The 14,740-nt window shown below is 62.4% G+C and overlaps 2 protein-coding genes across 2 annotated transcripts; both read right to left on the reverse strand.

Moving 5' to 3' along the window:
• Positions 1–25: 25 nt before the first annotated feature.
• Positions 26–943, reverse strand: LINJ_16_0170 (putative 50S ribosomal protein L17; the record flags this gene model as incomplete). The annotated part of the gene is made up of 1 exon (XM_001464469.1): positions 26–943. The coding sequence occupies one exon, from the start codon at positions 941–943 to the stop codon at positions 26–28; it is 918 nt and encodes a 305-aa protein (XP_001464506.1).
• Positions 944–1,417: 474 nt separating this feature from the next.
• LINJ_16_0180 (conserved hypothetical protein) lies at positions 1,418–14,740 on the reverse strand (the record flags this gene model as incomplete). Its single annotated transcript, XM_001464470.2, has 1 exon — positions 1,418–14,740. The coding sequence occupies one exon, from the start codon at positions 14,738–14,740 to the stop codon at positions 1,418–1,420; it is 13,323 nt and encodes a 4,440-aa protein (XP_001464507.2).

Genomic DNA, 14,740 nt, shown 5'->3' on the forward strand with positions numbered 1-14,740 from the left:
AGGAAGCGGACGTCCTGGCGCGTGCTCAGAACTTCTTCTGTGGCTCCGGTCCGATCCCTGACGGAGATGAGCTGCCACACTGGCCGCCTCCCTCGCCGGCGGCCTCGTAGGAGTCGTCGTCGAGGTCGAAGTCCTCGAAGTCGCTGGTGTTGGCCAGCATCTCGTTGTGCCACTCCTCCTCCTCCTTCTCTGTCCAGAGTGGGTCCACATCGCTTGGATGCGGGACGTTGCGGACACCCCAGTAGCGCAGCTTGGCGTGCCGCAGCCGCCACCAGTGATGAAACTCCTCCGTCTTAAACTTGCTCGCCCACCGGTCAAACGCCATCTGCATGTGCGGCGGGCGCTGAATACCTTTTTCGGTCTCGATGATGCGCGGCGGCAGGAAGAAGCGCTCCGGCCCAGCGGTGTAGTCCTCGCCCTTGTGATTGTCGCTCATGTCGCGATTTTTGTACTCCACAAAGTACATGGCAACGTTGTCGCTGCGTCGGCGCCCCTTCAGGCGCGTCATCATCGCGTATTTGGCGTTCATGTCGCGGAACCGACGCGGATACTCGTCAAAGGCCTTGTCGACCATGAGGGGGTCGTGTAGAAAGTAGGCCAACTGCTGACGCGAGTCCGTGTCACCAGCCTTGGCGAGCTCGACGACGTGGTCGGCCAGGATGCGCAATGCCGGAGCGCGCGCGCCGCCTACGATGACGTAGTCTTTGCGGATCAGCTCCGTCACCATGCGGCGCGCGATCTGCTGACGGTGAAACGGACTACGAGCGCGAAACTTCGGCAGCTTACCGCGTTCCCAGCCGTAGTCCGCCATGAGCGGCTCGCTGGTGTCCCACGGCTTGTGTGTGACGGAGGGATTGTCGTCGACGCCGGCGAAGCGCATCCGCTTGGCGTGCCCCATCACCGGCGGGGGTCGCCCGCGCAGTAGCCGAGACCAGCGGAGCATCGTAAGCTCAAGCGATGCGTTAGTGCGTGTGGGTGAGTTCGGCAAAAGAGGCGAGGATCGAGAGGGATGAAGGCGAGAGTCAGAGAGACACCGGCGCAGATGTGTCGGGACAGCAGGAAGGACGGCACAACGCAGCACAGCACCACCACGGGTGCAGCTCGATGATGCACATCCTTTTTTCACAACTGGCGCCCTCGACGGTCCGTGACGGGCGAGGAGGGGTGCGATAGCTTCGTTTCCTGCGCGTCGTGATGGGCGAATGCGCCCCTCAACAATGAAAAGAAAGAAAACGAAAATGCGAAACGGTTGCGGCCTGTTGGCCGGCTTTGTGCACCAGCGATGCGTAATCGAAAGAAGCGCAGACAACGCCTCGCCAGCGGGAGGGGAGGGAGGGGCTGCACGACGACGCACGCACGTGAACGGATGCATAAGATACGGGCAGACAGCGGCGCGCAACAAGAATAAGGTCGCCTTCTACAAGTCGAGACGTCTTGGTTCGGAGGCGCTGGGCGAGATCGGTGATGGTGAGCCCGTAAAACCTCGTGGAACAGCACCGCCGGAAGCGGCGGGTGCCACCACCATGCTCTTGTCTTCCTGCCTATGTGTCACGCGCTCGCTCGCCAGGTCAGAGAGGGAGTACAGCACTTTCTCTAGCTTGTCGCACAATGCCGTGTGCACAACGTGCGGCAGCATCTTCTCGGTTACCCCCAGCCAGTTGAGAATCACCTCTGTGTTTACAGACACGTCTCCTCCGAAGCGCAGCTGTGGAGAGAATGTAGAGCTGCGAAGCGCCTTGAGGGTCCGCATGTCGCCTGCCGCCGCTGTCGCGGTCGGCCCGATCGTAGAGGCGGAACCGGCAGCCGTCAGGCTTGCGTCCCTGGAGCAGTCGACGCCTGTGCCTGCAGCGGCGGTGGCCGGGCTGTTGCCGGAGTCGCGCCGCGGTGTGTGGCTTGACGTATTGGAGCTCAGTGTGACGGTGTCCAGCCGCCCGAAGTGCTGAAAGACGGCCGCGTTCTTCTTGTCCGTGAAGGACTTGATGAGGCTTATCATCTCCTCAAAATCGCGAAACCGCGGGTTGCCCGTCCACGGGTGCGTCTGCCGCAGAGTAAGCGCGAAGCCTACCTCTGCCGAGCCGAGCACCTGCCGCGTGTAGAACTCAAAGTAGTTGACGCCTTGAAAGCCCATAACGACGACGCGTGGCGTGCCGGGCCGGTACACCTCCACGTTGTGCGACTCGATCACGAGCACCTTCTTCGCCGCGGTGTAGTCTTCGCACGGGCACTCGGCAAACGACAAGCGAGCCTTGGGAAAGCTCAGCACCACGCACCCGACGGCCGCCTCGCCCGAGGCGATTGCACCGAGCAGCACTGTTGTCTTCTCCAGTCCGACACGCAGCTGCCCGCAAGGCACCCGCAGTATAGCGTTACCCATAAAAGGAATGCGGACGCGCGCCCTTTGCGTGGCCACGCTCAACTCACTTCCGGACCTGCTGCGACTTTCAGTGCTGTGCTCGCACATGATCGGCATAGGCTTCTGCAGCCCTGTCACAGTAGAGCTGACGTCGTCGGCGACACCTTGAAAGGCCGGGAATGGCAGCGTCGTCTCCTTCATCCGGGTCGCCGCGATGCACCGCTGCTCCGCGACGACAGCACTGATGTTCCGCACGAAGCTCAGAAAGGCGGGCACAGTGCTCGGTGTCACCCCAAGGGTGCCGCGCTGCAACATGATATCCATGTCAGTGGTTGTGTACTCCTCCTCGCCAATGCCGTCCATCGAGTTGGCGTGGAAGGAGCCCACCTTGCACTCAAAGATGTCCTTCAGCTGCCGCTCCTTGAAATTCACGTGCACCTGCTGCATGAGCAGTGCCTCCCGGAAGGTGCGCTGCTCAGGCGACCGCACGAACCCCTCTGTGTCGTCCGAGTTCTGGATCACAAAGGCCTTGGCCATGACGTCGCCGATCATCATTCCACCCGACAAGACACCCTCTGAGCGGATGGACGTGTTCGAGATGCGCCCGAGCAGCAGGCTCACAGTGCATCCGTTCGCGCGCTTGGCATACTCCGCCACCACGTTGGCCGAACCGATCGTGAAGCTGTGCGTGCTGCCAGCGCCGAGATCAAAGAAGCATACCGCGCGGGAGAGTCCGAGGTAGACCAGTGTGCGGTGGTCTGTGACCATCCTCAGCTTGTCCTGGAACGCCGTCGTGGTCTTGGCCACCTGACGAGCAAATCGTGTGCGTGCAGCCTGCGGAGAGATCTCGTTGGCGATTGAGCGCCGCTCAAAGAGGCGCCGCGCCGTCCTCAGCGTCTCTGATGTCGTGATGGACCACAGCTTGACGACCAAGAAGACCTGCGACATGTGCTGCAGCCGAGCCGTCAGATTCGGCTCGCTGCCCTCGACGTTGAAGGGAAGGTACACACTGACAGAGTCCACAACGCCGATGTGGCCGCTGCGGCGGCTGATGGCGAGCTCCGCCTCTGGCAGCGTCACTTCCAGCGACTTCACTTCCAGCTTCGTCTGGCACTCCGCCCGCACACTGCGCATCGTCACGACAAGTGACGCGTCAGGGAACTTGTTGACGAAGCGCTCGTTCGGGTCAGGACGCTCGAAGTACTTGAAGACGAAATTGATCGTGCCGCCCTGGTCAAGGTACAGCATGAAGTGCGTGGAGGCCACTGGCTCCGAGTTGAAGATCAGGCGGAGGTCGCTGATGCTCACGTGCACGGCAACGATTCCGCGCGACTTGTTGTGCCCCACAGCAACCACAGCGCTGTTGAGGAGGTTCTTTGCTCCGGTGCTGCCGCCGCTCTCGCCGAGCGGCGTCGGCGTGCGCGCGGACGGGTCGGTGCGCCGCAGCCACGCAACGCTGTCCAAACGCATCTGCGACAGCACCGACTCGTACGCTCGCGGCATGGGAACGAGCACCTCCACCAGCGGGCAGTGCAGTGGCACGCGCAGCTGCGGTACCTCAGCCTCCATGCTCTGCACAAACGCGATGATCTTCTGGTTGCGCTCCACGCGGTTCTGTTCATCGGTGCGAGCGCACATCTCCACCTCCTGTGCCAGCGCTGCCATGGACGGGCTCAGCTCGATGGTCCCGGCGCGAACCTCGACTCGCACCACATCCACGTCGTCAGAGGCGTCTCGTCTGCCACGCCGCATAATAGCTCGCAAGGTTACGCCGGGCAGCGGAACAGACATGATGAGGAACCGCTCGTTCGAGTAGAAGTCGATGCCGTCGCCGCTCTCGCTCCGGGGAGGGTTCTGGTTGCTTCTGTTCACGCTGACACCCTTGGCGGTCGCATTGGCGACCGCCCGCGCATCCCTCGCCGCCCGCATGCGGTTGTTCTGCGAAGAGGGGGTCTCGAAGCTGACGCACCGACGCGCCACCGGCGACGAGGTGGTCCGCAGCGAGCGCGGACTTGAGTAGGCCCGAGCACCGCCGCCGCCCACGGCACCGGCAGCTGTGGTGCAGCTCTCCGCACACCACTTCTCTGGATTCGAGTAACAAAAGACGGCCAACTCGCTCGCCTCCAGCCGGCCGGTGACGTCAAGATGCAGGGACAGCGGCCCCTTCAGCTCTGGCTGCGCGGCCGCAAACTCCGCCCCAATGCTGGCGGAGGGAGAGTCGCCACTGATTCCTCGAGCGACCGAGCTGGCACCCCCGCTAGTGTTCCGAGAAAGGCGCGGCGGCGGCGACGGCGTCTCGCCACGACGGCGTGCGCGCATGTGCACCTGTAACGGCAACGCCGTCTGCTCCTGCGACAGTTCACGCACAATGCTGAGTATACGCGACGACATGCGCACCTTCGGCTCCGACACGTCCACCACAACGCCGATGTGCAACGTGTTGCTCTTCTTCTCAATGCACAACGGCGCCTCAACGGAGACGACGGAGATGCTGTTCAGCGAGCGCCGGTGTTCCTCGGCGGCGTAGCTCGTAAGCACACCCTGTCCGCCGAGAATCGGCGTGTCGCGCAGCAGGTCTAGCAGCTTGGCGGACTTGTTCAGTGGCGAGCCGTCCGAGAAGTAGAGATGACTGTTCAAGGCAAGCAAGCGGCCGTGGAAAAGGAGCGAAGTTGTGTAGTCCTGATCCGTTGTGCCGGCGTGGACAAACATGGAGTCGTTACGCAGACGATGGTGCTGGTCGGCGACCAGCACCGGGACGATGTGTTTCACCACCTCGAAGCTGCAGATAAACGAGACGTCGTTCATCTTCATCTTCAACGCAAAGGACGGAATGAACCGGCGCCGACTCAGGCACGATGCCGTGTGGATATGCCGGTCGGTCTTTCCACACGCAAACGTTCCTGGCATCTCCTCGAGGACGCTGCGGTACGCAGCATCGCCGAAGGGAACCACCACCATAAAGTTGCTCACCGACGCGACCACCTTGTGCGAGCGTCGAATCCGGAAGAAATCGAGCAAGGCATCGCCCTCGATCGCATCCGTCGGAAATATGCCGCGTCGCTGTGTCACGTCGTGCACCACGCGCTCTGTCATGGTTCGCAGTTTGCGGTGCCGCTCCTTTTCCGCTCGCTTTATGAAGCGGTCGATGCGCTTCTTCTCCTCCTGCAGCCGCTGGAAGCGCTTGTGCTGGCGCAGCCTCGTGCTGGCACTAAGGTCTGCCTCGTAGGTCGCTTCCTTCATGGCGCGTATGTCCTCCTCCGTTTCGCGAACGCACTGCTTGATGAGCGAATCCAGTCCGAAGCGCACCAGCACCAGCGGCTCGAACACCGCAAGCTCCCACTTGGAGGTGGAGGTGGTGAGGGAGTCCAGCAGCGCCTTCTGCAGCTCTTCGCTGTACGAGCCGAGGGAGGTGCTCTCCTGCAGCGCGGCCCTGGCGCGGTTGTCGTCCACCTTGCCGCTGGAGAGCGTGAAGGAAAGAGCGATGGAACCCCACAAGAAGCCGCTGAGGGGGTGCGCGGCCTTCATGGTATTGGCGACGTCGGTGGCGCGTCCGCTCGAAGACGTGTGGGAGGTGGCGTACAGGGCGCTGGAGCCGTGCGTCTCTCGGCTCGCCACCCGGCTGTGCTGTGACAAGCTGTTGTAAGTCGCTACCATCTGGTCATGATCGTCGCGGTCGACGAGCGCTGCCTGCGCATTCGTGGCGTTCACTACCCAGTGTAGCACGTGCCGCGTGTCGCCCTCCGTCGTGTCGGCCGTCGCGTTCAAGCTGCGGATTGTGAAGCGCAGCGTCGTCATGGAAGTCAGGTAGGAGAGACGCACCCCTTGCAACAAGAAAAGAAAGCTCCGCCGGCGCTTGCGCATCGGAATCCGGGGCACGGCAGCCGCCTCCGTAGCAGCACCACGAACGTCCTCGTCGGCGCTCATGGGCGACTGGATGCCATGATGTAGCCGATCCCGACGGCCGTCCTTTCCCGCCGTCGCGCCCTCCAACGAAGGGTTACCGTCTGTCGGCGACACAGAGCCGAAGCCTGCGCTGAGCCCGCTGCGGCTGCTCCAGCCTCCGCCCGGCACATGAGTTGTGGGGGGCGAGCTCCATGTGTCCCTAGACGGGTCACGCCGCAGCGTTGCATCGGTGGCGTCCACAGGGGAGCGGGCTTCCGTCGCTAGTCGCTCCTCGTCGTCAGCGTGCATCTTCGGTGACGCAATCACAGCAGCCACGTCGTGGATCAGCTTCTCGTACGTGAGGAGGCTGTGGTTGATGAACAGCGGCGTAATGGTGATGGCGATGGTACCCACGGTGACGCTGCAGAGCATCTTGATGGTGTCGTGCGCGTAGAGGATGTAAACGTGGGGCAGCACAACACTGTAGTTTTCCAGGGGTGTGTTGTGGGACGTGATGGTGAAGGGGTGAAGGTGCAGCTTCAAATCGGCGCGGCCGTTCGACGACGTCTTCGTGAAGCACGATATCTGCGGCAGCAGGAACTTCTGCACGATGCCTTGAGCCAGTCCCACGAAGCCTGTAATCCTTGTCGCCTGTACCTGGAAGGTCACTGCTCTACTCTGCTGCAGCTTGGCCGATCCCCGCTCCGCTGCACTGCTGCTCATGCTCCCCCTGCGCAGGATGATGGCGCTTCCAAGCTTGTCCACAGTAGACCCAGGGCGCACTGTCCGGCTCGCCGCATGCAGCGCCTGCCGCCATGAGCTGATCAGCGCGTGCACCTGCGGGTGCAGCGTGTCGGCTGCGCGCACGCAGTGTGGTGACTGAAACACGGCACTGTGCACCATCATGTGCAAGTTCACCTGATCGCCCTTGAGATTGACCTGCTGCGAAAATTGCGCGACAAGGGCGACGTCCGTGACGGCGGCGGTAAAGACCTTGCTGGTCTTCATGCTCTGGCTATCGGCCGGATCGCGTAGCGGACTCTTCAAGTCGTGCGAGATGGACTCCATGAGGCAGTCGGCCACGTAGTGTACTTGCACCTCTTGCGCAAAGAAGGACGCGGTGGAGCGCAGCTGTAGCTGCTCCGTCGTCTCAGGCGGGGCAGGGTAGCGGCTGCGCTTCGCCCGCTCGCGGGCCTTTTTCGCCTTGTAGCGCAGACGTTCCTTCAGCGTCTCTGATATTGATTCCGTGAGCGCCTCCGTCTGGACACACTCGCGCGACGCCACGCCCTCGGCGCGTGACTCGGCACACCCAGTCAGGTCTTTCCCCGTCAGTTGAATGTAGTTCGTGTCTGACTGCTGCGCGCGCAGATCGAGTTGGTGGACAGTGAACGTGCCGTCGTAGATGAACGCCAGTGGCCGACTCGGTGGGCCCGCGGCGCCGATATGACCGGAAGAGTGGACGGTAGCGCTCGTGTCCGCGGAGGACTGCGCAAACATCATCGTGCTGGCGGTGGTGACTACGTTCGGCTGAAAAGACGGCGTACGGGAGTTGATCGACTTGGGTGAGCCAGCCGCGGTAGCCAGGATGCCCAGGCTGCGCCTTGCTGCCCGCGGGTGCAAAATGTGCAGCAACGAGGGAAAGACCCTCGCGCTCATCTCATCGACCTCGCCAAAGCCCTGGACGTGCACGTTACGGTCCCGCAGGAGGTTCGGCGTCACGACCACGAAGTTGCAGAAGGGCCTGCGGATGTCAAGGCGGCTCATCTTCGTTTGGTTCACGGCAATGCGCTGCCCCGACCGCACCGTGTCGATGAGCGTCACCGCCAGATGCCCCACGAAGCCTTTGCCTTGCACCACCCGTCCCTTTCGCGTGTGAGGTGCTTCGCGCAATGCAAAACCGGCGGCACGGCCGAACACGCCAGAGGCGGCGGGCGCTGCCGGCACCGAGGCCGTTCGTGGCACGGTGGACGGGTCCAAGTTCAGGGCCGTCGTCGACTGCGACGTGGGGAAGAAAAAGCGCTCATTGACCCTCGTGCGCCGCCGAACATCGGCTGTCACGTCCTGCACGAGGTACATCAGCCCGTGCACGTAGTCGGCAAAGTCGCGCGTCACGTACGCAGCCACGTCAGAGACCGTGATGTTCGACGCGCCACCGTCAGCGCCGCGCCACAGGTCCCTCTTGACCTTGCCAGCGACTTGAGTGAGGAAAACGACCGCCAAGGTATCCTTGTCGGCATTGTACCAGAAACCAGGCACCTTCACGGCGAGGTTGCCCTCTCGCCCCATCGGTTCCCACTCGATCTGCGTAATGGCAGCAGCCGTGTCCACCTTCACAGACACCGACATCCGCTGCGATGCCTTGGCCTCCGTGTCCTCCCCGGTGGGTGGTCGGTTCTGCGCCATAAGCACGCGGAGGTTGCGCACCACTACTGTGGACGTGTAAACTCCGTCCGTCACGCTCGGTTCGCTCGGCAGGTTTTCCACCGGCACGGGCAGACGCGTGAGCAGCTTCACCTCAACCGTGGGCACCGCGACACTCACAATGTTGCTCTCCCACAGCCAGCGCTGCTGCTGTGTTCGTGCCTTGCTCTTCTTAGCGTGTGGTCGCAGCAGCAGCGGCTGCGCAGCCCTGCTGGGAGCGGCCCCCGGACTCTCCAGCGTGGGCAGGTCGCGCGGCAAGTCGGAGCGACGGCTGCGCAGAGAGTGGTGAGCTCGTAGCGCGAGTTGCGTGGCAGCGCTAGCCAGAACTGCCGCCTCCGGCGTCACCAGTAGGGTGAGTGGATCGAGGAATGCAATGTGCAGATGGCGCGACGTAGAGTTGTTCTGCGAGCGCTCGCGGTTGTCGGCAATGCAGCGGGCCCACGCGAAGAGGTCCTCCTCGCGTTGCAGCATCTGCCGCTTCGAGTAAGAGAAGAAGGGCGGCGCGCGGCTCTCACGGTTGGCGTTGAGGCAAAACCCCACAATAGGCAACCGTGCGTGAAATCGAGTGTGATCCCGCACCCTATGGGCGTTGCTCGGCCGCTGCGATGGCCAGTAGTCAACGGCGCAGGTGCCTTGTTCGTCGCTCTCCGCCTTGTCGAATGTGCGGTAGAAGAAATGTGGGGCGGTCATACATGACGACGACGCCGCTGGGCTGCTGTCAGCCCCGCCGCCGCTGGGGCTTGTGCGGGCTTCACATCTTCCGCAAGCCCCACCGTCGTTGTTGCCCGGCCGTGCGATCGCTTCAGTGGAGTTGCCAGTGCCGATGCCGCCGTCACTGCTGTTCTTCCTGTGCGCGGCGCGTTTCTCTTCAGAGGCACTCGCCATGTCCCCGTCGACGGCGAAGGCTCTGTTCATGGCACGCTGCTGAGACAACGAGCCAGACGAAGACGCGTCGAAGAACGAGTCGATGTCGGGGCTGCTCACCCCCGAGGAGAACATCGGCGACGACACCGAAACGCACGTGGCGAAGCGATGGCTCATCTGGTTATCCTTGTCGACCGCCTGGAAGGTGGTGGAGATGGACGGGAGCGTGCTCTGCAGACGCGACGCATCATCTGCCTCACAGGCTAGGTGCGTATGGACCATGGTGTTCTGCGAGTTTGGCGACGACGGCAGTGACAGCTCATCGGTGCTGCTGGTGAAAGCGCGCGGGAGGGGCGGCATGGCCGCCGCATCACCATCGTCACCACGAGCCAAGGTTAAAGGCAACTTGGGCAACATCCCGTCGCGAGCCGCTATTGGTGCTGACGACGCCGCGCTCGCCTGATGCAACAGCGAGTTGAAGCCATTCGTGGTGGACGGTGGACTCGTGGCATTTGGCTGCGGCGAGCACGGCAGCGTAGCTGTCTCTGCCACGGGCGTAGCACAGCTCTGTGCTCGACTTGTCCAAGGCGGTTCTTCCTCGCCTCTTGGAGTTTCTGGGGCCATCGCGGTCGACTCCGGACCGGATGCCCGCGCTGGTGTCGTCGGGCACTGCGTCGAAGTCTTGTTGAAGGGAAAGCTGATGAGGTGTTCGTAGTCGTTCTCCTCCACGAACTGCTGCTGCCGACGTCGATGGTTCGCCAGGCTGTTGTCGAAGGGATATGCCACGTACTGCCGCATGCACACCGATGTGCGCAGCGACAGCACTTCGAGATACTCGCCGGCGGAAGCGTCACCTTTCAGCGAGGGAAGGTAGGTCTGTGCCACCTCGCTAGTGCGGTTCAACAGCAGCTGCACCCCTACGTATTTCATCGCTATGCTCATCCGTTTGTTGGAGTTGCCGTCGTTCACCGTTGAGTGCGCCACCGTCACGCCAAGCGGCAACTCCGCAAATGCGTAGCCGTCCTCGCCAATGCGCACCACCCCTGCCACTGTCCCCACATCCACCAAGAGGAAGAACAGTCCGTAGTCGCGCGAGTCGTCGTCCGCCTTGTTGCACTCCTCCCTGAACTTGGCGAATTCCAGGGCAACGTCGTACGCCACCTGCGACGCAAACGGGCGCCAACGCTGGCCGCTGCAGTCGTCGTCCGAGCCCGACGAGGAGGTGGGGCTCAAACCGCTGAAGAGGCGGCGACGGCGTTTAAAACCACGCCAGTGCTTCCCAGACGACGAGCGCCCGCTGTCCGACTCGTAGGAATGCAGAATGGGCAGGCTGCAGTCTCCCTCGCCGATGCTGGTGTTGGTTGCGGCTGTCGCGCCGCCGGCGCATGCGCCCCTCACGGCCGAGGCTGTGAGTAACGAAATAGGCTCCGCATGCGCCTGCCCGCTGACATCCACCACGATAGCGCTGCCGGCGTCGGCCCAGTCGCGTGCACCACCGTCCCCGCCGCCTTCACTGCCCGCGGGGAAGGAGTGGCAGGCCGGAAGTCTTCTGGTGCGCTGTGCCGAGCGCCACTCCCGCATTTCCACAGCGCCGTTTCCGTAATCATCGCCGTGCGTGCCATCGTAGTCGCCCGTTGGGCCACCGAAAAGGCTACCAGTACTCATAGCCACTTCCTCTCCCACCGCAGCGGATCGGCAGATGCTTGGCACACTGCTCTGCCCAACGTGCCGGCGTCGCATGCCCTTCTTGAACACGCCCGTGGTGTTGCGCAGCGGGCTGCAGCGGATCACCTTTTCGGCCGACAGCTCCGCTGTCGTCAGCGCCTCGGCAACCTCGGCCTCCATCATCGCATCCTCTATCGCGAAGTGCCGCGCCACCGTCTGCGCTACCTCCACCAGCATCACAAGCTGCTCGGCCGCCACCTCAAGCGACACGCCGCCGACGTGGACCTCCATCGCCTCGTGCACCTTCGGCTTCAGTGGCATGCGCCCAAAGTGCTTCGTGAGCCCCACCGTGATGGCGCCGATCACGATGTGCGATTTGGAGTTTCGCGGGAAGTTGCCGCGGCGATCGGGGAAGCGCACCGTCAGCGGGGTGAGCGAGACGCCGGTGTCCGTCACGGAAAACTGCTTTACATACGTGAAGGTGATAAGCCCGGTGGAGAGGTTGACCTGCGGTGCCAAGGGCATCGAGCTCGTCGTGGCTGTGGCGCTGACGTCGACGAGCCGCACCGTCACGCAAACCTCCACGTCGTTGGCAGCCGGCTGGCTCCGCTCCAGGAACTCCTTAAACGCCTTCCGCTTGTTCTTCCCCGTCGTGGCGTGCGACTGCAGCTTCGCCAGAAGCCAAAACAGTTCATCCGGCGCGACTGTAAACGTGTTGTCGAGGAAGGTGTTCTCGAAGCAGTTCAAGAGGGCCTTGATGTGGGTGCCCATGAGGGTGCCACGCAGGTTCATCAGCTCGAGGTCGAGGTTGAAGAAGTTGTGGTAGCGCGTGCGGCCAGTGGTCGTGTCGAAGTTGTTGCGCGGCAGCGGAATCGACTGGTTGGGCACCAGCATCGTGAAGAGTCCTTGCATGCGGAACGACTCCGCGTACGCCCATGGAGTTTCGCTGCTCACCTGATCGTAGAGAGGGTGGCTGGCTGGCAAGCTCAGGTACGCCTTCACCTCACGCGCCGAGGCCTCCATCGGCCGTGCCGCCTCGTTCTCGAAACTCAGCTGGTACTGGTCGCTCGGGAGCACGATGTTGAAGCACCCGGACTGCATTGTCAGAATCGCCATGACGTTGTGGGCGAGGTCGTTCGGGTCGTCCGCGTAGACCACGTTGCGCGTGTTAACGTTGAGGTAGACGGTGGCCAGAGACTCTAGAAAGACCTCGAAGCGCTTCACGTTGGGAATGCAGTCCCGCACGACACGATTCACAGTGTTGTACATCTCCGTTGTGAGCGGCACGCCGTGGTACATGCACGCCGAGAACTGCCAGTCGTTGATTAGGTCGAGAAAGTAGTCGACGTACACCATGTACCAGTACAGCTTCGCCCCCGACAGTTTCGCCAGGATGTTCCACAGCTTGCGTCCGTTCCAGAGTCGGTCATCCTGGCGGTCGAGGAAGAACTGCAGCGACTCGGCGTTGCACAACACGGTCTCCCGCTCCAGCACGCAGTTCGTCCAGAGAGTGACGCCCTTGGCGATGAAGAGACCTTGAAAGATCCGCTTCTCCTCCTTCGGAAGGAGAAAGAAGGCTGGTTGGATGTACTGCGCACCCTCGCCTACCGTCGCCACTATCATGCCCTTGCGCTTCGAGTCACGAATGCCGAACGGTGGCGATGGCACGATGCTGCGCCGCTTGAACGGGATTTCGACAGTCGTCGCGCGCAGGAACATGACGAGCAGCTCGAACCCGGCGTTCGGACGCGGCTTGCCCACCTCAAACTGCAGCTCTTGCAAGGGGAGGTAGTTGGGTGGTAGAAAATACTGCCACAGCTGTGAGCGGCAGTACTCCAGCCAGGGGCCGTAGCGCACCACCGGGGCATCGATCAGCACCTCGACCCCGGTGGTCGGCAGCGCGCCACGGCTCACTGCCTCCCCGGCGTACACGTTCGGGGCATCCTTGTAGAAGACGAGGTGCACCGTGCCCTTGTTCTTGCCGTCCATGAAGATGCCGTAGTCGTCAATCAGCTCGGACGAGGCGGTCGTTTCAAGGGGCATGTGGTCGTACGGCACTGCGACACCTGACACCAGCAGACGCGCCCGCTCCAGCAGCGTCGCATTCCGCATCACCTGCGTCTTGCTCAGCTTGCTATCCATCTGCGCCATCCGTATGTCCACCTCACGCAACGTCAGCTCCACAACGGAGCGGTAAAGATCGAGGGCGGGGCAGCTGTCCTTCGTCAAAAAGACACGTCCCTCGCCTTGCTGAAAGGTGAAGTGCAGAAAGTACGGGTGCGACGAGGCGGCGCTGCCAATGTCGAGCTGCGCGGCGCAAATCTCAACCTCGACGCACCCGATGAAGTTGAAGAACTTCTGCGCAAAGCTGGTCGTGAGGATGTTGTGCTCCTGAAGCTTCCGCGCCGCTCGTAGCTCGAAGGACTCCTGCGCGTCGTCTCGCCCTTGCGCCTCGAGCTCGGCTTCCTTGTAGGAGAGCACGTACTTGCCGATCGCCTGCAGCAGGCCCGACAGTCCGTTTCTTGTCGCGCCCTGCAAATTCCGCGGGCCCGCCGAGCTCACGTTGTCTCTCCGTTCCGCCTCGGCGCTGCTCTCGTTGTTCGTCTTGCGAGCCTCGCGGGTGCGGTTCTCGAAGGCACGCTCGCCGGCGGTAGCTGCCCTAGCCAGGTCAAGGTACTTGCCCGTGGCGTTATATACACAAAGTCGGACACCATTCAAGTGCAGCTGCAGCAAGCCGGCCCGGCTGCGGATGTACACGTCTTTGACATCGACCGCCTTCACCACCTCATCGCCCAGACCCTCAGGATGCATGCGCGCCTCGTTACAACTGTGTTGCCCGAGAAGGGGTACTATCATCGGTGAAAAGCTGAACTCTTTCCACCGCGAGCGCCGCGGCCCCAACGGCGCGGAGGTGGCGGTGCCACGGCCACGCACGTTCTGAGACTCCACCGAATTCATAGACGACGAGGACTCACCTGCGGCGGAGTTGTGCCGCAGGTTACCTGGCGCACTGCCAACCAAATTCGGTGAGGGCTCGGCGGCGCCACGATCCTCCCCCGCCGCCACATCCTCGTCTTCATCCAGGCTGCTTCCATTCGTGTTGTGCTCATCAAACTGCACCGATACCTTCTTGTTCTCCGCGTCGACGGCAACGATCGTGCCCTTGACGTAGTGCAGGTTGTGCCGCACGCGGCAGCGAGTGCCGATAAGCGCCTCGCCTATCATGTACTCACGTAGCCGAGCCCACCGCGGATGGCGAAACCAGAAGCCCCAGAAGGCAAAGGTGAAGTAGCCGTCAACGATGCGAAGCGAGATGTTCTCCGTCTGCAGGCTGAACCCGCGGAACAGCACGCGGGCTTGCAGGGGTGCAATATGAAGTCCGGAGAAGCTCAGCCGAATGTTGCGCGGCAGTACCAGGAAGCGCAGCATGAAGACGAGCAAGAGGGCCACCACCTTGTCAATGTACAGCATCAACGAAAAGCAGCAGAGGAACAGAAAGATGACCGAAAAGAGAAACTTAAGAAACAAGCTCGTATCGAAGTCTTTGCCCGCCAT

Source organism: Leishmania infantum, chromosome 16 (assembly GCF_000002875.2).
Source record: "Leishmania infantum JPCM5 genome chromosome 16".
Classification (NCBI taxonomy): Eukaryota; Euglenozoa; class Kinetoplastea; order Trypanosomatida; family Trypanosomatidae; genus Leishmania; species Leishmania infantum.